The sequence below is a fragment of the Pleurodeles waltl genome, chromosome 8 (genome assembly GCF_031143425.1).
Source record: "Pleurodeles waltl isolate 20211129_DDA chromosome 8, aPleWal1.hap1.20221129, whole genome shotgun sequence".
NCBI lineage: Eukaryota > Metazoa > Chordata > Amphibia > Caudata > Salamandridae > Pleurodeles > Pleurodeles waltl.
The window spans coordinates 1,271,778,115-1,271,800,671 of record NC_090447.1 but is presented as its reverse complement, the minus strand read 5'-3'; the positions used below and the strand labels follow the sequence as shown (position 1 = coordinate 1,271,800,671).

Here is a 22,557-nt window from a genome sequence, read left to right as displayed (position 1 = left end):
TTCTTATGTATTTTATTAGATTGGGTATTGGTTTGTTTACTGCACATTGTCATAGTGGTGGTTGATGTGCTTGGTCTTCAGCTTGCTTTTCTTGCTTTTTTAAGTGTGGCTTGACAGTGCAGCCATCTGTACTGTAGACATATTGTTATCAAGTCTTAAAAATATGTAAGCAGTGGACCTTGGCTCCACCCAGAGGAGTATTACTCACTCACTTCATGCTATTAGCTATTTGGTTTATCATTCCCTTTCTGGGATGTACTTCCTTTGGAATACATGAATACCATTCTATATCTGAAAAGTACATTTATTCTTCACAGTATTTCTCAGAGTAAATTATGTCTCCCCATATGCATTCCATACTAAAAAAAACCTTTTATCCTTTTTCCCAGCATTGGCAAAGCCAATAGCGAAGGCTTTATTGCAATAAACAGAACTTGTGCATGTATTACATGTAAATAGAATTTGAAAATGCCTGTATTTGTGTGTGTTGGCACATGAAAGGTAGATATATTGGCTTAACCAATTCATGTTCTTACTTTCAGCCATTGTGCAGCACTCTGATGTGCTTACGTCCATGGAGAAGGTCTGTGAGTCTTCTAGACTCTTTGGTTACTCCAGAGGGTTTTCCTCCCCTGTGCAAAACTTGTTTTGTGCTGGAAGGTTGCCTGAAAGTAATGCAAAGCAGCACTTCGGGGTGCGTTCCATGAGTGGTACATTGGCGTTCCCATGCAACCATCCATAGTTTCGGATGCAAATCACTATCTACTAACAATAGTAGAAAAGGTTTTGCATAAAAAAATAATGCCTCCCTGAAGTAGGCGTTAAAAGGAGAAATTATTTTATTTTTCCCACGTTTTCCTAACTTGCGTGCGTGCTGCACAGTACAGCGCACATCCAAAGTTAAACATTTTAAAAACTTATCCAGGCACAGAGTTTTGTACTGTTAGGTTACAAAACTTATGCTAGACATTGAGTGCTCTGCAGAACTAGGGAGATAGCAGGATAATAGACATTATTCAAGACCCACTTCAAGGAAGTCTTAGCTTTGGTGGGCATTTCACTGTATTTTAAACTAGCTTTACAATGCCATTGCTAAACCATTTGTTGTAGTACTCTGAAACTGGTGCAGTTGTGAACTATTTGCACTTTTCATCTCTACCTTGGTGTTGCACAAAGCCATTTTAATGCCAAGAAGAACAACCTTTAAGTGATAAGGCAGTAATTAATACTAATGTATGTTACTGCTCTGGTCTTTGTTTAGTTTCTTTTACGTTTCATAAAATGCATACCGCCAACACATAGGCTAGTGCAAGGTCATTTTGGACAGATCTGTTTCAACAGACATATGCTTTCCTGTTTCGGAGACAATTAGAGGGTACCCACAATTATGAAAAAACATTTAAGGCTCTGTGATCCCTGGCAGCTTTTTTCCTAACTGTGATGGGGCTCTTGTTGATTTCCATAGACAACAAAAGCAGTCTATCCCATACCAATTCAACAACCACTTACACTTCTGCTGTGGCATAGAACGGCTGATCCATCTTAAAGCCATTCCGTAGGAGTTTGTAGAAATTTCCATCAACTTGCATGCCTGGGTACGGGTTCACACCTGCAGATAATGAGGTACATATTCACTGATAAAATTATATCACATATAGGCAATTCTATATTCTCATGTTATAGGAACCATACTGTACCAAGAGAGAATATTTCCCACAGCATTATTCCATAAGACCAAACATCACTTTTGATAGTATATATTCCGTCGAACAAGCTTTCAGGGGCCATCCATTTTACTGGTAACCGAGCCTGGGTAAGAATTCATACAAAAGAATATCAGTGTAGGCAAGATGTAGACATGCTGCAAACAATTACTTGTCATGACAACATTTGAAACACACCAATGTATGAGCCCAGTTATCATCACAATATATAATACATGAATACTATCCTCTCACTAACCACTGAGTAAGTAGTTTTGAACGCTAAGCATGTTCATGCTGTGAAAATCCAAAAAGACAGGTGACTCTGGGCCTGATTTAGAGTTTGGGGGACACAGTACTCCATCACCACCATGATGAGGTGGCCAAACCCTCAGACTGCCTTATCTATTCTGAGTCAGGCAGGCTGTTTGATTTCTGATGATGGCACCCATGCTGGCTCTGCTGCCGGAAAACTGACTCCAATGTCCTACTGGAGTGGAGGCCATTGGAGAAAGGACATTAGACCACTCAGCCTACTTAGAGTAGGCAGTCTGATGTCCTCTTTCTCCTGCCCACCAGCGCCAGGAAAAACCTGGTTGTCACAAACAAAAAAAATAATGTCAATGAGGAGAAATCTCCCAGGGTGCAGAGACATTAGTTTGTATGTTTTTCAGAAAAACTAATTCCTACTTTGGGAGTATGTTTCAGAATAACAAAAATGTTAGTGGCAGCTGGCCGCCAAACTTGTATCGCCTTCAGAAGATTCGCCATAACAACCATTCCTGTAAAGGCACAGGGATTTCCGCTGGGCCAGTGATGATTTCTAAATATGGCAGTCTTTTGTCTGCCAGGGTGGCGGACTTACTGTCTTCTATGAGCAACAAGGTCACAATAAGCTCCAGAGGGCTCCCTGCAACTGCCCAGCAGATTTGCTGCACTGGGCCTGCATGGATCTGCAACTAGACCTGCCTGACCTCTGCTGCTGGCCTTTGCAGGAGTGAGTCCCTGATACCCAAGAGGTGCCCTCCAGGCCAGGTCTCTTGGCTGGCATCTGAATGTATTCCTCCCTGCCTAACTGTGGGTACCATCAAACCCGGTATCAAGCAACAGAAAGCCCACAACACCTCACCACACAACTGTAAGCTTCATTGGAACTGACGTAAAGTAACACAAAGCCCTGCAAAGTTTCTCCACACAGCTGAAAGCTTCAACAGAACCGACACTGAGCAACACATAGCCCTGCAAACCTTCACTGCATGACTGAAAGTCTCATTGGAACTGAAGTCAAATAAGGCAAAGCCTCTCAAAGCCAGCCCACACAGACCTTGATCCAAGAACATAATGTACAATTCCCAGTGGGCCAAACCTGATTCTATGCCCGGCCTTTGGTCAACCGCTGTTGGCCTGTACTTGTAAGATGGTCTCAGTCCTGCATGACCAGATACCCTCATTTAGCAGTGTGCTTTTTAGTGCAAATTTTACCTAAATCTTCAAAATTCAATATCTTCAATGCTTGTCATTGTGGTATCATTTTATTTATTACAGTTTGCTCCATTTTTATAAATTGGTTTTGGGATATTTCTTGTGTTGTGAATTCACTTTATTACTGTTTGTGTGCTACATAAATACTTTAGACATTGCCTCTAAGTTAAGCCTGACTCTTTTTTTTATTTTTTTATTTTAGTGACCTTTGTGGTTCACATTTGCAACTACTGTGGTTGTTTCCTGAGTGGGGCTTCCATCCTCCACAACCAATAGCCCAATTTCTTACTCTTCTCTGTAGCAGTTTACTGTTCTATGCAGTGTTTCTCCTGTAATCTATTAGATTGGGTATTGGTTTGTTTACTGCACATTGTAATAGTGGTGGTTTCTGCCCTTGTTCTTCAGCTTGCCTTGCTTGCTTTTTTAGATGTGGCTCGACAATGCAGCCATCTGTAGACATATTGTTGTTAAGTCTTAAAACTATGTAAGCAGTGGACTTTGGCTCCACCCAGAGGAGTATTACTCACTCACCTCATGCTATTAGCTATTTGGTTTGTCAATCTCCTTCCGGGATGTACTTCCATTGGAATACATTAATTTCTATTCTGTATCTGAAAAGTGCATCTATTTATCACAATGTTTCTCACAGTAAATTCCATACTCCCTATATGCATTCCATACTAAAAATCCCTTGTTCACTTTTTCCCAGCATTTGCAAAGCCAATAGTGAATCCCTAAGGGTCACCCATGACAAAAGACACAATCTACAGTCACAAGTCAACAACATGGCCAAAATACATGCTTTCATATGTGTCTGCTCAGGAAGACTTTGTCACTTCATTCCAGAACATGATCTCTAAACCTTACCCAATCTCTAGTGCTGTCAGGGAGTGATTACTGCAACTCTCTCCTGGCTGGTATTCCGAAAATGCATTTCACTCCACTAAAAGCAGTCCTACATTTAGCAGCAGGCTTCATCTCTGGAGGCAAAATGAATAAAGACATCTCACTGGTACTTTTAACCCTTCGCTGGCTTCCCATCGAGACGAGAGCTGTCTATTGAATGGTCTGCATCACTCACTGTAAACTTCACACCTCTTCCTCTCGATACGGAGCAGCCAAGCTCTAAAACTCTGCAGAGAGTAGAGCATCGCTGAATGCCATAGCACTGCTTTTCGAATCCCTGATTTCCTTAAAACAGTCTGGACCTGAAGTTCTATTCAGCCTTGTCTTAGATGTCACCCATTTACGTCAATATGGATGATACTGTCCCAAGCAGGTACCTGTTCATATCCTGTACTGGATATTCGTGAATTGTTTCTGAATGCTTATGTTATGTTCTACTTCTATTTTGAATCGCTCGAAAACATCTGGGTAATGTCCGTGCTCTATCAAACTGCATAGAAAATATCAAATAAATGAGCTCTTGGAACACATCTTTCACTCTTCTAGCTGAATTCTTCATCCTGGCTTCGACTGGTGTTTGCACGGAGAACTGGCTGTAGTCTAGGATCAGCGACTCCACTAATTTGCAAATAGTATATAACTAGTGCATCTTTTGGCTGGATAAGTATGTGGAATCAGAAATATACTATTGTGTGTAAGAGTATGTGCCATCATGTTGCCGAACTTAAAAGTGTTGCTTAGTGTCTGCCTAACCAGACTCACAGACTCCTTTAACCACGCAACACAAACTCAGCTTTTGTGTTTAAGCACTGTGTATGTTTGCTAGCAAAGATAAGGAGACTAGTCCCACCATCTAATCTTCATACTTTCTCATTCCTTTCTGTGGCATACATTAGAATTCCAGCCACGCCTGGTGAAATCTTGTGGCCTAGACATTAGGAGGGCGGGGAAGGGCACCTCACACCGGTGCACATCCTCAACCATCAGGATAGTTCCATAGAGGGGACTGAGTCCCAGGAGAGCAGCGCCAGAGCTGAAGGACAGAGCCCCACTGCAATAGTTGAGCGTTCCACCTTTTAACCCGTCTGAACTGCAATTCAGTTTTGAAAGATCCATGGATTATGCAGGGACTGGATCCAGTCCAGTAGTTTTTTCTACACAGGAAGAAATTATCAACAACACCCTTACAGCGAAGTGAAACGCTACAATTTTAAAAGGTCACACTAACTCGCCAGCACTCACCTGCACAAACTCGTTACATTCGTGTAGGAGATGTAAATTAAATATCCCTTACTAGTTCATGAAAATGTACTGTGCATAGTACCAGACATATATTATCCGGTTCTCTAGCTTTTCTCAAAGGCGACTTAAGTAGAACCCACCATACACAAGTTTAAAGTTATGTGTGCAAGGATATACTATCAACAGCAAATTCCCAAACCAATACTATTGGAAAATACAGCATTAAATAACTGCAGAATGCAGACTGACAGATTATCCCTCGCAGAAATCCAAATACAGAATTGTATATATATTAAGAGCTCGTAAAATCTCGAACATAATGACAAAATCCAATCCAGAAATGAATCCCCAAACCCGACGGTACTATTCACCAGATGGAATGAAAAACATAAATCCTGGCCCATTGGCCACCTTACCATTTGATAAGTAATGCAATACAAGAACAGCTTTTTTTGCAGAAACACATTCAGAAGTCACTGATACATCATTGCTGCTGTTGGTTACACAATATTACAAATTCATAAATCTAATAAAAAAAATCTACCATACCCAGCTGGTCAAGAAATACCAGATCACCCTCAAATTTATAAAGGATGCCTAATAGATATGAAAAACTGCATAAAGGACGTTTGAGACCTATAATTAATTTGAAAGGGCATTAATAATAAATAATATGGTATGCAGCTGCAAAAATCAGGGGAATCTGCATAGTGCAAGTACACAACACATCCTCCTTGAACAAGCAAATAGATGTATTGCTTCTCAGAGGACAGAGGGCAGGGGAAGAGATTTTTACACAAAGGGGATCTGAATGGCAGTCATCCCTAACTTCCCTAGACAAATGTGTGGTCGACAGAAGGTTAAAACTTGGAAATCCATAGATGATCAAGTATTAAGACCAAGCATTAATGGTGGATAAGCATGGTTTGTCAATGACCAGAAAATGTACCACCTTTTACTTCACAGTGCGCTGAAAAAGTACAAACAAATAAAATGTTATCCCATAATGAGCTGCATCCATGGGGTGAAAGGCTGCAAGCGAAAGGCAATAAGAGCAGAGTGATCAGACTAACACTGTCTCATACTCTGATGGACATGCGGACAGATGTGGTTGACTGAAATCTCAAAAATGGTTGAAAGAGGATGGTCTGTAATTATGATTGTATGAGAGCGCTCATCCCTGCCATACTGCTGCTCTTGGTTACCGCTAACTCAGTGGTCTACATGAACCCTGACATCCTGTTCTCTCAAAAAGAATATATGATATTCACAATTGTAGTACATTTCAACAGGGTCTTTGAGTCAGAGCCCCTAACTCAGTTGTATCATCATTGGAACGTTGAATCAGTCTAAAAAAACAATCTACATAGAATGGAGCAAAGGTCTGTCCTCTTTAGCCATTAGATTTGTGGTGTCACGTTTAGCTCAGACCCCTCTGCAAATGTTAGGTACCTAGGTATTTATGAGTGAAATCAGCTGGCAAATTTACATCATCGCCCATAGGTAAAAGAGCCCCCATTAGCTGGCATGTGCATTCATTTTGTGTTGATATTGTGCAGGCTTAGTGCTCTATGCGTGCATTTCCTGGATGAAAATCAGTATTTATCAAATGTGCTCTCATTTTAATTGTATGCGTATTCGAAATGCATTGTTTCTGCTATTAGCACAATGTTATTTCACACTACTAGAGCAGGTTACCAAATTACCGAAATAGAGCCAATTGTATCGAGGAGTCACTGGTACAGAAATAGGAAAACACAATTTTTGGTAAACTTTTGGCACACGGGTTCAGCCATTACTGGAATGTGTGAATTACTTGTGCGGTGAAGGGTTGAAAAAGCAACGGTAGGTACATCATTTTGCAAAAGTTTGGCAAACAGTAACTAATGAGGGGCATACTGATCACAGTGTCTGTAAGTGGGCATTGATAAGTTGTGAGTTAGTTTGTCAAAACACATGCGTGACTAGTTACCATGACAAGTACTGCTGTTGATTTGTCGCATAGGTTTAATGCATAGACCACACACACACAAACACGCACGCGCGCGCGTGCGGGACTGCAATTAGTTCAGCGAGCTCTGCATGAGGTATTTTAGGTGATTTACGACAGCTAACTCAACCCAGAAACACAAACAGATCCTATTGTACTAAATATACTTCAGGGTATTTATTGAGGGACCCTTTAGTTGTTGCAATTATTTCATAGTTTGCAACACAATGTCAAAAAAGCATAATTTAATATTACTTATAAAGCAAGGGTAAAGTTGTCATGTGAATTAAATATTATGAATCAAGTTAATTTGTACTGCTTTTCTTGTACACGGTTGAGAAAAAGAACGTTTAAATAGAATTATCTTACATTGCCTTTGACGACATAGTTGGAGTCACTCATTATGTCTCTTGCCAGCCCAAAGTCACATATTTTCACTACTTTTCCATGAGTCACCAGTATGTTACGAGCAGCCAGGTCTCGATGAATACACTACAAAAGAAATGGAATGCTTGTTTGTGTACAATACTCAGGAACTGGGGAAACTGATCTACCCACAAAGCTATTTGCACGGCTCATCTTACCAACAAATCAACTTTTGAGTGTACAGCCAGGTCTGTGACTCACAAAATGTAGTTTTTACACTTGTAAATAAGACTTACTCCCAGAAATCTTCTTCCATCATGACACTGTCGTGCCTACTTGTTTGTGGATATTCACAAAGATTTTCTCAGCTCATTCATTCCTCTGGAAATATATGGAGATTTACTTCAGTAAAGTACAGGAGTGAATTTCTTTCCAGGGGGGAAATGTGAATGGAAAGGGAATACCCCTGATTTTGGTGATGGAGTGTAAGAGAAGGGGTTTCTCACAGGGAAAATAGGAAGAAAAAAATTAAATTAAAAAGTGTAATTGCATCATGAGAAATATCTCTACTGTGAGTCAATGTGTTTTACAGGACTGCTCCTGTGAATATTAGAATATCTTAGCTTCCCAGGTGCACATTTGGAAACCTTTGTTAATTCTATAAAAATCCAATATTTACTCAACACCTGGAAGGAATCCTGCAAAAGTAACTGTCGAATTTTCTTTGCTGAAGAAGCTCAAATAATCAATGGTGATAACTATGTGAGTCGATAGACCATGACCTTCGTACAGCGCTTTGAGGGCGTGAAATGTATTCATTCTATAATTTGTTCTTCCCACATGCTACTAGAAATGTAATTACTCTTGCTTGGGTTATGGGGCCATTGAAAGGCATGTCTCTTGTTTATTGTTGATTAAATGCTACTCATAGATACGCTCCCTTCCCAGGTCTCCTGCCGCATATTATATTTTTGTGATTCCTGTGATGCCAGCAACGCATGAAGGTCTGTGACCAAAGAACCATGTCCGTTATGAGAATACACTCATGTCAAAATACAGCCATCCAATTGGGAAACATCTTGAAACACACAGAGCACATCAACATTAACACACTAATCAATGATGCACCCAACAACTAATGTCAGGCCCACAAAATAAAATAAGTAAAACATAAAGTGAAATGAACAGGACACAAATTGAAATGAGTATTAGCAACACCAGAAAAAATATAGCCATGACATGTTGAAATGAATGTCATGCTTCAAAGGTAATATGAAAATCATTGACAATGTGGCAAATGGTAAAACATTTTTTTTCACAAATTCAAACGATTATGACTGGGTTTAAAATGAATATGACCTACATAAAAATGATTATGGATAGTGATAAAGTTCTATAACAGGCATTTCAATTAATGACACTTTGAAATAAGTATCACATTCAGACTATATATCATGCATGTGATATACCGTTAATAAATTTGAGAAGTAGTAATATTAATTATGCACATTGTAATGATTTTGACAGACTTTAAACATCGACTGTAACCATAACCACGTGGAAAACATTCAAAGCTAGAGAATCAATCATAAATTCAGTGAAAATTGTCTGCTATGCTTCCGGTGGTACAGAAAGAGGAATTATATAAACAAACAGACCTAGTGTGTTGAAACTGCTCTTGAGCATGCACCGGACATCAGATACCACATAGTTGAACATCCTTTCTCAGCAGTGGCCACAAGAGGCACCTCAAAACGAAGGGGCTGATTAGCAGTCTGGTGGTCGGACCGCCAGATGCCATGGTGGTGGTCGGGAGGATGCCCCCAAGCCGGCGGCCTCCCAACCGCCGTAGAATGACATTCCCATGGGGCCGGCAGGGTGGGCAGTGCAGTCAGTGCAGCTAGCATTGGCTCCTGCTGCAGGAGCCCTCCGATACCAATGTAGTGAATCCAATATCGTTTTAATGGGATTCAGGAGATAGCTTAACCTTCTGGCTTGCAGGCCTGTGCCCCGGTCATCCAGTGACTTTTACCCTACTTAGCTTGCTCTATTTTAGCACATTTATTTAATTATCTCCTTTAAGATGGCTGCCATGTTCATAGTTAGAAAGATGTTTATGTTATCAATGCCATTCTGTAAAGGCATCGCTATCAGCGTCAAAGACAAACTGATATACGTAGGTTTCACATAATGTCCTTTCCCACTTTCGTGTGATCAGGACATAATGTACCTTTTCAGGGAATTGTTTTATAATTGCAGTCCCAAGCATATTTTATTATTTATTGTTTGGGAACATACCTGTGTTAGGGGTCCTACAAGATCTATATAAATACATCTCATGCAGTTAGGCTTATCAGAGGGCTTCCTACCAGATGCCATTGATGCTATGTCGCACGTCACTTTGATGGCGACTCAGCCTTCGTGTCATCACGGAGTTTGCTCTAGAGACCTCATTCCAAGGTAGTGAGGGTTGGGGGGCTCTTTTCATGGACACAGTACTGGCAGATTAGGTTTATCAAACCTAGCTCTCTTTAAATTAGAGATTAGGCTCATATTGCTAAAGTATTAGGGTTTATTTCACACCTATTTTACATTTTATGATATTGCAGGATGGTGGGGGTCTTTGTACTAATGACTCTCATTTTTACAATTCTGCTTCTTGATTCATTCTTTATCCTAATCATTGTAGCCCATGCATTTTAAAGTAGATTGCAGTCTTTTTAATAAAACTTATTGAAAACGTTACTGCATCTCCTTCATTGAATGTGTGAATGAGACTTGTTACTCATGTGAGAAAAGGGTAATCTCCGGTTAACCACAACTCCTCTGTGATGTTACAATCTTGAGTCCATGCGTAAAGACTGTCACAAATCACCTTTTACTGTTTGGGTTTTTGATGAGGTACTGCTTGCGAGCCGGAAGGGTTGGGCCAACAGTTCCGACTCGTTGTAGGACTGGCTTAGTCGCCTACAAACAAAAGTGCTGTCATCCCTAAACCAGGACTCTTGCCTCGAGCAAGAGCCCAACTGCGACATGGCACAACCAACAATGGTGTTTTGGCGCTAATTTATGGGTGCCCTGAGTATATCTGTCTCACACACAACAGGTACCCTAAGTACCATTATACGGAGACGTCCATGGTCTTGGGGAAGATCCTCCTCAGCTGAACAGGTAGCACCTAACTAGGCTGTAGGATGTTTGAGATCAAACACTGAAAAGGACTTTCTCCCCATTTGATTTTCCATCTCTTTACACATTTCCTAATATGGTTAACACCATTGCCATTCCCAAGAATGCCTGGCCGGCATTAACACTACATTTAATAGCACATGGCTTAAAAGATGAGGTCAAATGTTACATTTATTGTAGAAGCTAGTGAAGCTTACCAAACAGAAACATTCTATTCCTGGGTTCATTTTCCTGCAACACTACATTCACATTTGACACATACACAATTGCAAATGTGCCAGTACGGTACTAAGCATACAAGTATCGATTTCTTATCAAGAACATCGGAAATGGTTTAATGGCGCCCTACCACACATAATACAACCCATGAGATTGGGTCCCTTAGATAACGACGGACCAACGTGACCTATGTTTGCCACATACACACCTCACCCAGATATACAACACATGCAGCCAGCTGACCTGGGCAATTATTACAATGAGCTAGTAACACATTATAGACGTCTCGTTCTGTTCGTAATGCGAACTTTAAACACAACACCAGCGCGTCCAGCACCACCAGCACCAGCTGGATACCAATTGGCTACTACTGGGATTAATCCCCAAACAGTAGATTCTATCATGGGTAAAGTACCCACAGAACAAGAGAAGATCCCGCTCTGGATAACCCAAAAAACTAATCAGCTGGAAGCTGTGTTTCCCCTTAGGGGACCACAGGAAAAACATAGAATTCTCACAATGTGCTTGCCTTCCGAATAGTTCCCTCAGTGGATGACTGCGCCACATGGGGAACAGTCTTCACTGCTATATACTACCACACACAGTACCCCAACACCTGACAATTTACCGGAAGTCTTAAAACAAATTCAGAACAAACACAGGGCTGCTCCAGCCCTACATTTGGGGATGAAACTAATTTGTAACTTCGACACAGTATCCTCAATAATACTCAGTAACATTAAAGGGGAAGCAGTAGCATTGGCTATATGCCAGCGGCTGAGAGAGATTCCACATTTGGAACAGGAGAAACAACTACCGAAAATTATTTCCAAGATCTATACAAGTATAGGATGACATAGTTTGAGAGCCGCCCCTAAGGACGGTATCAAGCAAGAACAGGAGGGATCTAAAAAGCGTTGGGATAAACGAAAAACAAATTCAAGTCAACGTGGGACCAGATGTCCCAAGTGAAGCTTTTAGTTTCTAAGCGCTAAAAACATAAATTCTTTAAAAATTCATATCTCTGGTTGCCCTTATCCGATTTTATTCGTTTTGGTGTCAAATTAAAGATAAGAAAAAATCGTATTTTCATAAATTGGTTTTGGATTTTTAAACTGTTTCCTGTGTTTTATTTTATTACTGTTTTGTGATAATTGAATGCTTTACACATTTTGGCCCTCATTACGACTTCGGCGGACAGAAAAGCCCGTCCACCGAAGCCGTGCAGTCAGAAAACTGCCAGTGTGGTGACCTGAATGCAAGGATTATTTTGAGTTTCCCACGGGCAGAAAAAGAGTTTCACCCCATCGGCCCAATGGGAAACAACCCACAACTTTGATGCTGGCTCATAATAGAGCTGGCGGCAATGTTGAGGTGCGTCGGGTGCAGCAGCACCCGTCACACTTTTCACTGTTTGCCAAGCAGACAGTGAAAATCACGACAGGACTCGCCATGGGGGCCCCTGCACTGCCCATGCCAAGTGCATGGGCAGTTCAGGGGCCTCCATGAGGCCCCCAACACCCCATCTCCACCAGCAATTACATTGCGCTGAAACCGCCATGTAACTGTCAGCGGAGAGGGGACTCGTAATACCCAGGGTGGCGCTGCGTGCAGCGCCGCCCTGGTGTATTACGACTGCTGGGACCGCCACGCCGTCAGCGACATGGCGGTGCCGGCGGTCAGACCATGGCGCTTTCGCCATGGTCGTAATCTCATGGTTGGACCGCCGCTTTAGAGGCGGTCCAGCCTCGTAATGAGGGTCTTTGTCTCCTAAGTTAAGCCTTATTGCTCATTGCCACGCTGCCAAGGGTGTAGCTAGGGTTAATTTATTGAGACCTAACTGAACCTACTGGGGTTAGTGGACTTTTGCTAAGTGTAGGTACATACCTGCCCTTACCAATAATCCACTTTCTAACATCTTTTTAAAATGACAATTTGGTATCTGTCACAAGAGCAAGGGCTCATACACGTAAGCACCCCCATCATTATCAAGGACTAGAAGGTGATGGTGTGTTTTTTGTCATTGCAGGGAGGTTGCTGCATAGGAATGATAGTACTGTTGAGATGCCGTACTTTGGTAGGTGGTATCTAGTAGCACAACTAGGCACTGGAAGCAAACATGTCATAAAAAAGAATATAAAATGGTCACACCAGTAATGAACTTATGGTAAACATCAAGAGAATACACAAAGCTGCAGCAAAGCAGTCGACATTGCCTGAGGCATGCTCATTTGGGACATAGTGAAATGTCCCACTGTCTGCCGTTTTGGATGACAGCTATGCCTCATATTTTTCTGTTTTGATCCTGACAGGAGGAGAGTTTGAGTCTTTCTAATTTATAGTAAAAAGAACACTATTTCATGGGTGGAATAAGAGTGAACTTAATGCCTCTTGGCATTTTAGGCCCGGCATTAGCCGAGATCTTTTGCCAACCAAATATACTACACACACTTACTGGGGATTTATGTCAGCCCTGTTTTATTCACAGGTCTGATGTAGCGCCACAGCATACAGCATGGGGCACAGGGTCATCCCACTTCAATCACTCACTGGTTTATCTGACTGTGAATGACGGCATTCTGCTCTTGCACACTGTGCCCATATCTATAAAACATAGTCACCTTCACTGCTATGGACTATTGGTGCAATGTGTACTTTTAAAGTAAAATATACATGCTTAAATATATTGACTTTTAGACAAAGCTCGTTTTAGGCTAGGGACCAGCAGATCCTTCAATGATGCCAAAGGGCTGCTCATCTTTCATGTGCCTTCATACAAAAAGAATTCACAAATAAAATCACTGTTGGTAAAGTGAAAAGACTGGCGGTCACTGCCGACCTACTGGCTTTGCCAGTGTTTGTTTAGCTGTAAGGACTATGGAGAGAATCACAGCAAAATTTGTCAGATGAGTGAGCAAACGGGAATGATATGATTGCTGCTATATCTTTGGACAGCTAATCCTGGGATAGAGAACCAATTGCCCCAAATTTTGCTATGTTTATTCCATCCAGCAACATACTTTATTGGACATGCACATCATCCATCTGTCTGCAACTGCGTGCGAAGCCAGATTGGAGAGGAGGCCTCTTTTGCAAACACCTTCATGAGAAATAGGTACACAGAAAAGATGAGAATCTTTAAAGGAAAATGTTCCATAGGAAGTGTCAAAGATTCTATTAAAGCAAAGTACTAGCCCAATATTTCAGCGAAACCAATATATGATAAAACCCAACAACTTCTCAAGACACAATTTAAAACTCTGTGACTATTAAAAACAAATACGAAAAATACAGCTCAGTTTCGAGGACCTACTGTGGTTGTAAGATTAAATAGTTTTCCAATTATAGGTTTTACTTAGGGCCTGATTATGGTCTCGGCGGCATTGTCACCAAGACTTTCAATATGGCAGGTGTAAGGCTGCCGTCAAGCCAAAGGCCTCACCCCTATCATATTTCAAAGCTTCGGCCAGTCAGCCCGATGGAAACAGTGCAGTGGCATTGACCTTGGCTCCCTAAGGGAGCCGAGGCCAATGCTGGCGCACACTAGAACCCTCGGAATGAGAACTGTCTGCATAGCAGACAGTTCTCATTCCGAGCGTGCTGGCAGGGGGGCCCCTGCACTGCCGACGACATGGTCGTGGACAGTGCAGAGTGCCCCCGTTGCCCCCAGCACTGGCTTTCTGACTGCATTTCAATGGTGGTTGCACATCCATGGAAAGGCTGGCCGAAAGTGAAGTCGTGATCAGCACGGCGGTGAAGTCATGGGCACCATTGTGGCTGACCACGACTTCAACTGCCACCAACACGTCAGGATTATGATCATAACCTGGTGGTCAGAGAGCCAGGAGTGCGGCAGTCTGACCGCCAACACGAGTTTGGCTGTTTTTGTTATTTCATTACCTGTAAAATACACATTGCTATTAGGTAAATCAGTCAAACTCATGTTATGATCCCTGTGCAGATGCAGTGATGAGGAGGCTCTATAGAGTTTCAAGCATATTGCTTGCTGATTAACGGACCTCTCTGTACCACGCACTTATGAATAGTTTTCGTTCACGTCATTTTTGGACACAAAAGTGGCGCAAACTTACACAACATAATTATATTTTGTACGTTTGAGATGCTTTTGCGTCACAAAATGACGTAAACGCGGCGCTAACTTTTCATAAATAAGGCCCTTAGTTCGAAGGTTCTGTTTTATGATGGGTGCAAATGTGTTGGTCATAAATGTCTATCAGATCTGGTTCTCTATTTGCAGGGAATTATGGCTTGAGCTAGTTACCTGAATATTATCTTTTTAAATTTCAGTACCTTATTGGTCCTGCGAAACAGAGAGAGAAGATTCTTCTTGGTCTAGTCTTCAATGGACGTTATGGATGATTCGGACTGTGTGAATTCCATTTTATTTTGAATGTAATTTAGTTTAATATTTTTTAGGGTTGCGGTCACAGTTGTAGCTAAGATAATATTGTAAGTTTATTTTGGTGCCCATAGAAAGTACTGAATATTTCACTATCTAAAGATAAATGCGATCATGTTATTTAAACACCCTCACCAGTTGAGGTGCTTTCCAAATAAATAATTTCCGAAGATTATTGAAATCTACATCATGCCTAATCTATTTTTCTTAAAAACGCAAGCACGAAGGTTTCATTTAATTCGATACTGCAAGCTGTATCATTGACAGATAACTTCAGGCATATATCCAAGTGAGGGTGGAATAGGTGAATGCACAGATTACGAAAAGACTGAAGAGAATAATCAACAGACAGATGCTTGGACAAAAAAACATACCTAGATAGAAAATAGAATTAAGAGACAAAAACAGAAAAGGTGACGTACAAAATAGGAAGTCAAACTGACTGATACAGTGCAAAAAATGTCAGTTGATGAGACAGGACAGATGGGTAGACGCATGTAAGGAAGTAGATAAGCCAGGTAAAAAGTGCAAGAACGTAAATAGATGCAAATATAATTTATTTAGACCGAAATATGAGGACCCAACTAAAAACAAACCTGTTTTGATTCAAGAAATTCCATTCCTTTAGCAACTTGGTAAGAAAAACAGAGTAGATCCTCATAAGTGAGGATATTTATTTCTTCCTCTTCATATGGCCTTCTGTTTTCATAGGTCACACTTTCTGTGGAAGAGAGTCATACTTTTTTTAAACTGCACAGCTGTTTACATAGCTACAAAAGGCGCTGGTCATAATTCATTTTCAAGTAGTCCACATACTGTATGAGACATTTAAATTTGCAAACAATTGATAATTAGCAGAAAAACTAAGGGCCAGATTTACAAGGCCATAGCACCTCCTTGCACCACATTAGCATCATTTTTTTATGTTAACGTGGCCCAACAAAGCAAAAATCGCTTCGCCATATTTACAAAGTGGCACAGTGCATGCATTTCTCCACTTTGTGATCCCTTGCATCACATTATGCCTGCACCAGGCATAATGTATGCAAGAGGGGGCGTTCCGGCATTCGAAGGCCCGCAAAAGTGACGCAATGAAATCTACAAGATTTCCTTGTGCCATTTTTGGCGTCATTTTTAACACCTGCTCAAAGAAGGCATTTATATGACGCACCTATTGAAATCAATGGGCCTTCATGCACTTTGCTGCACTAGTGTCAACATTTTTTATGCTAGTGCATTTTTTTTTGTTGCAACAATTGTTTATTGATTTTCACAAAATCATGCAAGCATGCACTTTCAGAGTAAAACATAAGTGATAAGTAATAAACCTGGCAGATACCCAGAACAAACAATCATGCGTTACAGAAACCACTAATAAAGTACTTCATAATCATTAATAGTACACTAACCATCATAAGTTCTAACCGTAGACATGACAAGAAGTCCTCCGGGACAATGAAGAATGGGGACAGATTGGTTCCACGAGGGGGTGGACAAGGGGAGAAGGAATGGGGGGAAGAATGATGGAGGATTCCAGATGAGGTAGGGTCTTAACAGGAGATAAGAGATAAGGGGGCATATTTAAGAGCCTCTAGCACCATCTACCGACATATTAGCGTCATATTTTTTATACTAATGTTTTGCTAGAAGGCCAAAATCCCAGCGCCACATTTACAAACTTCTGCAATGCATGCATTGCGCCACTTCTTAACTCCTTGCGCTACATTATGCCTGCGCCAGGCATAATGTATGCAAAGTGAGCATTCCCTTGTTAGGGTGGGCTGAAAAAATGGCGTGAGGAAATCTAACAGATTTCATTGCGTCATTTTTTCTGGGATTTTAATGCCTGCTCAGAGCAGGCGTCAAAAGGGGGCACACCATTGTTTACAATGGGCCCCTATGTACTCTGCAGGAGTAGTACCAATATTTTGGCTCCTGCAGAGTACATCAGTAGCGTTGTAATAAATTACACTATTGCCCCGTACCCTGTTCCATGATGGGCTATATTTTAAATACAGCGCACACGTGGTGGTGGAAGCGGGTGGTAAAGGACGCAAGAAAAGTGGCGTTGCACTGTGTGCATTGCCACTTTTCTTAAATATGCCCCAAAGTTGGGTTGCATCTCCAGGGCCCGAGTAAGATCGCCAAGAACAGCAAAAGTGATGAAAGGAGGCCATCCCTCCGGTTCCAGAGAGAGAAGGTGGGAAATGCAAAGCCTTAGGATGGTCAAGAAAGGTCCCAACACTGCGCAAAGGCATCCAATTTTTATGTTCAATTTATATGTCGTATTCCCAAGGTGAGCCACTGTGTGAAGTTCCATCCACAACTCATTATCTGTGGGTGTGGTGGGCTGTCTCCAGTGTCTGAGAATGCATAATTTGGCCACAGCAAGGAAGGTTGCTGTCTGTCTGTGCTCATGGATCGTCAAGTTCTGTATGTCCAAGTGATCGTGTGAGGGGGATAACTGTGGGATGTGGGTGGCAAGGAAGGGGCAAAGAAAGTGAAGGTGAGAAAATAAAGGTGAGACCAGCCTGCCACCCAGTAACTGTAGAACATCAGCCAAGATCAGAGTAGGAGATTGGTTGCAAAGATCCACACTGCAATTCCATGGGTTAGTAAGTTGGACCATTTGACTTTCCATGCTGAACAATACTAGTCATGGAGTACTTTCAGGTAGGGAAATGTCAGTCTGGAGTCCTTATACTCACTTGCCAGTAGATATGTCCACTCCGTCAGCAAGTAGGCCTTGTCCAATATTAGTTACTAAGCTAATCTAGTTGAGTTGCTGGAAGGACCACAGTGTAAAAATGTACAGCCGTATTCATGGCCAAGTCACACAGCCCAGCAAATCACCTTGCTGCGCTGCGTATCAGGTAATGGGCAGGAATGCACTGTATTTAAAAGAATGCAGTGCATTCTTACCTTTCTCCCTGCACTGGCACAGTATTGACAGCCTAACACTAATGCAGGCACCCTTGCGCCATGGTGCAAGGGTGCTTCCTTGTAAGGAGGATTTTTTCGTGCAGGAAGAGGCACCTTCCTGCACAAAAGCAATCCCCTGAGGCGTATTCCTCTTTCTCTGTGTGCTGAAGAATGCAGCACACATTGAAAGAGGAAGTAGCAAGGAGCAATGAAGATATTTCTCATCCTTACGCCTCCCACAGGAAGGTGTAGTAATTTGTACATTCCCACTTTTAACAGTCCTGGTAAATCTGGAAATGCATCAAAATCCATGGGAAAACCCACACAACGCTAATGGATCGCCTTCCCAGGGCAGAGTAATGCAAAGCAGCAATTTGTGCTGTGTTGTGTTACTCCAGATTTATGATTTCACACAAGGCCATCTTTGGGTGGTCTTGTGTTTCTTCATAAATCTGCCTTAAGAGTTGCATTGCACATGAACCACGTTGCGGTGTTGGGAGGGCTCATATAACATCAGCCAACTCGTCCTCTGTTAAATTCCCTGATAAAACAGTTTGCACCCTTTCTGATAACACTAGGAGATGTACAGGAGCCAGAAAGGCACTCACGTGTGTGGTTTTAGCCTCTGGGTCTACCATCTACAGGGAGGTGTAGTATGAAGAAAACTGAATCACAGTATCAGTGGAATGCATTAATAAGTTCTCCATCGAGCCGCAGATCACTGGAATGGCCAGTTGGGATTCCCTCTGGTTTATTTGAGTGGGCAAAAGTCTACCTACCTTTTCCCTTTATCATACCACTGTCATCGCAGCTTAACTAATGCCCTCTCAGCTGCCTGTGAAAAGTACAAATTAAGAAATATTTTGGTGCGCTCTAGTTGTTTCTGGTAAGCCCGGTGAAGAAGTTGCTGACATCATGTTTCCACATAAAGTTGCCCTACTGGCCACCCATAACACCCTGTGTGAGTCTACCAATCCCACAGTGACTGCAAAGTAGGATCAAATGTGAGTGCACAGCTGGTCTTTGCCCTTGAACATCCTGTAGGTAAACACTTTCATCCGCCACTGGCAGGGGATGGTAACATTTACCCTATGTTATGGAACAGCAAGACCCACTTCTAGGATTCCACAAAAGGTGATGCATGGTAGTAGTTTCCCCATGGAGCAAGTAGTAGTCTATGCAAAATTGGGTCTCATGGAGGGAGAAGAAGAAAGTGTATCTTTGCCTCTAGGGTGGAGTGAGCACCACTAATGCATAAATGTCTGCAATGTCATGGAGCAGGGCCCTGTCATTTCGATTATGCGCATCCTCATACTGAGTCCTATCTAGAATAAGTTCAGGTGCTAAGTTCCAATCCACATCCAATGGCACAGGAGAATTGCTAAGGGCAGTCAAGTCACATAGCGAGTTTTGTCTGTAGTGGGTGCATATATGGAGCCCACTATCAACATTTTACCCAGGATCTGTAGCTTGGCCAATACCCTCTCATCCGTCTAGGTATTAATAGTTTTACACAGGGGACATTTCCCTATGAGAATTGTCACATCACATTTTTTTGAGCAACTTTTGGAAGAGGTCTAGCTTTGGTCTTTGATCAATCTGCTACTGCTGATGACTGTACCCACCCATTCCCATTTAAGCTTAGGAGATTCCACTGGTGATAGAGGGATCTCTTGCAACAGGGCTATATCAGTAAGTTTCATATGGAGATAGTGCAGGATCCTCTTGCATTTACTGTAGAGGGGCATGTCAATAGTGTTCATGGAGATCAGAGTCAGTGGTGTGGTCAACATGTGATAATACACAGTAAACCCAGGACATGTCTAGGGAAGAGTCAGGGTAGAGGGGACAGGGGACCCACAGGGGAATGGGCACTTAGTGGGGGAGGGGGGATGACCCCAAGGGTAAATTTCCTCTAAGTTTTGGCCTGGGCTTGATCCTGCACCACTGACAGGGCGCCACCCCATCCACGCCCAGAAGAACAAGAGCAGGAATAATTGATACAGAATGGGGCTTGCAGCCGCCCATTGCCATGTACCTCTACAGGTAGGCGGAGACCCATCGTGACTCAGCTTGGCAAGTTAATGAGGAGTAGCCATCCAAGTAGGGTCTAGGTGCAGGTTCACAGGTTAGGACCAGGACAGTGTAAGCCACCCACTTCTTAGTCGTGGGGCCCGTCAGTCCAGGCAGACTACAAGATATGAGTTTCTTTGCAAATGTGTGTGTTGTGAGGCTAAGTGGGGCACACTAGTTAAGTGAGTACATCAAACAGTCCCCAAAGAGAGGACCACGTAACAAGAAGATAAATTGGCAGAAACTCAATGCAATGTGAAGAAAGAACAATGTGAAGGAGACAGCAAGCATCGTACAGTAAGCCACCATGGGTTGCAATGCAAAGGATGTGTTCAAGCCTCTCTTCTGCTTCTGCCATCACTCGCTCCCTGCTACAGGGGAGAGCTCGATTTGTCTCTCTCCTTGTGTAATGCCTCCACCACTTATTGCAGACAAGCTTGATCCGTCTCTATCCTTAATGTGCCCTCTACATGCAAGTGACTGGGCTGATATTGTGGGGGCTTCCGAGGGGATTCTCAAGATGTGACAGTGCAGGTGCTTCACTAACGCTAATGTGCATCATAGAGTCTCCTTAAGTGTTGAGAAACAGAAACAGCTCGAGATCTCCTCGGTCAGTAAACTCCTCCGTCTTTCTGTCCACCATCATCACCATCCTTGCAGGTTTAATTAGGCGGTATTTGATATCTTTGTGCTTCAGATGATTGCGGAGGCCAGAAATCTCTTGCACTTGGAGTTGGTAGCTGCAGAAAAGTCAGTCGAGAGTGATTCAGTTCCCATCAGTCTGTAGAGGTTCATGTAGCTTTCTGGCCACTAAGAGGAACACCCTAATTTGTTGGTGACGTAGTGAACAAGATATGACTGATCATGGGGAGTTAGACTGGAAGGCAATATGTGACCTGACAGTTTACAGGAGGAGCTACGAGATCAGTGTAATTAAGAAGCCCAGCATGTCAGCCTGTTCTGATCTTCTGGAATCCAGTAGACCAGGATGTTGTCTCTATGTGCTCTATCCTTCAGATCTGTCACTTCATGGTGCAGGAATTTGATGGCATGCAACTAGTACAGCAGGGGAGTGTATTGGGATTCCACTGCATCCTGTATTTGATCCACATTGTCCAAACACAAATGTATGGAGAACATCTCTTGTTGCATGGATTTAACATCTGACGTAAGGTCTGTCATCTTCACATCCATCATGGAGAGGGCGGTACTGATGGTCGCGATCTCCTTTAGTAGGTCGTCCATCTTGGTGTCAGAGGAGGATATGGAGGTGGGTTTTAAGGGAGGGTGAAGGCGTTATACAGCCTCAGATAAAAGGAACTGATGGCATGGCTACTTCCAGGAAGACATGTAGGGCCTTCGCACAAGCTCAGGCTCTGGCTGTTATAACTGCAGCCCTAGGATCCCTTGAGGCTGATGCTAGGACAGCTGGTAAATAGAGGGGGTGTCTCTAAAGACATTCCCCTCAAGGAAGACAAAAGTAGCCTGGTGTAAAAAGCATCAAAAGGCTCCTGAGGGGTACCCCCTACAGATTCCTTGTCCAGCCAGTAAGCCGCTGTGTGCTGCAGGCAGAATTGGATGCCAGATAAGGTTGGGAACTGGCAGTTGTTGTTGGAAACTGGGGACCTCTCTACAAAATCTCCCAGAGTCCAGAAGGGAGAGTGCCAGCCAATAAATCATGGCAACAGGTGGTGGTCACACTCTGAGGAAATCAGGCAGATCCTTGATACAGGAGGTAATGCAGTCCTGATTTTACTGGGCCACTCAACGGCCTTTAACATGTCCAATCATACTCTGCTTCTTGACCACCTTGCTTCATTAGGTATCAGGGGCAAAGCATTCTCCCTCCTGGGAGCAGACAGTGGCATTTGGTGAGGTTAGGTCACCCCTTTTCTCTCTGTCATGCGGTGTCCCACAGGGCTCAGCTCTAAGCTCCACTTTATTTAATCTTTACGTAACTCCACTGGTGACATTGATTAAATCTTTTGGCTTTCAGCTGGTGTTCAATGCAGACAACAACCCAGATTGTGTTATTGGTAGCCAGC

The 22,557-nt window shown here is 42.5% G+C and overlaps 1 protein-coding gene across 1 annotated transcript in view; it reads right to left on the bottom strand.

The window, feature by feature from the left end:
* FLT3 (fms related receptor tyrosine kinase 3) overlaps positions 1 to 22,557 on the bottom strand; it is a 519,185-nt gene that overhangs the window by 55,712 nt on the left and 440,916 nt on the right. The window contains exons 19-22 of the mRNA XM_069202208.1: positions 16,114 to 16,238; positions 7,693 to 7,815; positions 1,698 to 1,809; positions 1,510 to 1,609 (exon numbers count right to left, since the gene is read on the bottom strand). Coding sequence (XP_069058309.1) covers positions 1,510 to 1,609; positions 1,698 to 1,809; positions 7,693 to 7,815; positions 16,114 to 16,238 — 460 coding nt within the window. The remainder of the gene's footprint in view (positions 1 to 1,509; positions 1,610 to 1,697; positions 1,810 to 7,692; positions 7,816 to 16,113; positions 16,239 to 22,557) is intronic.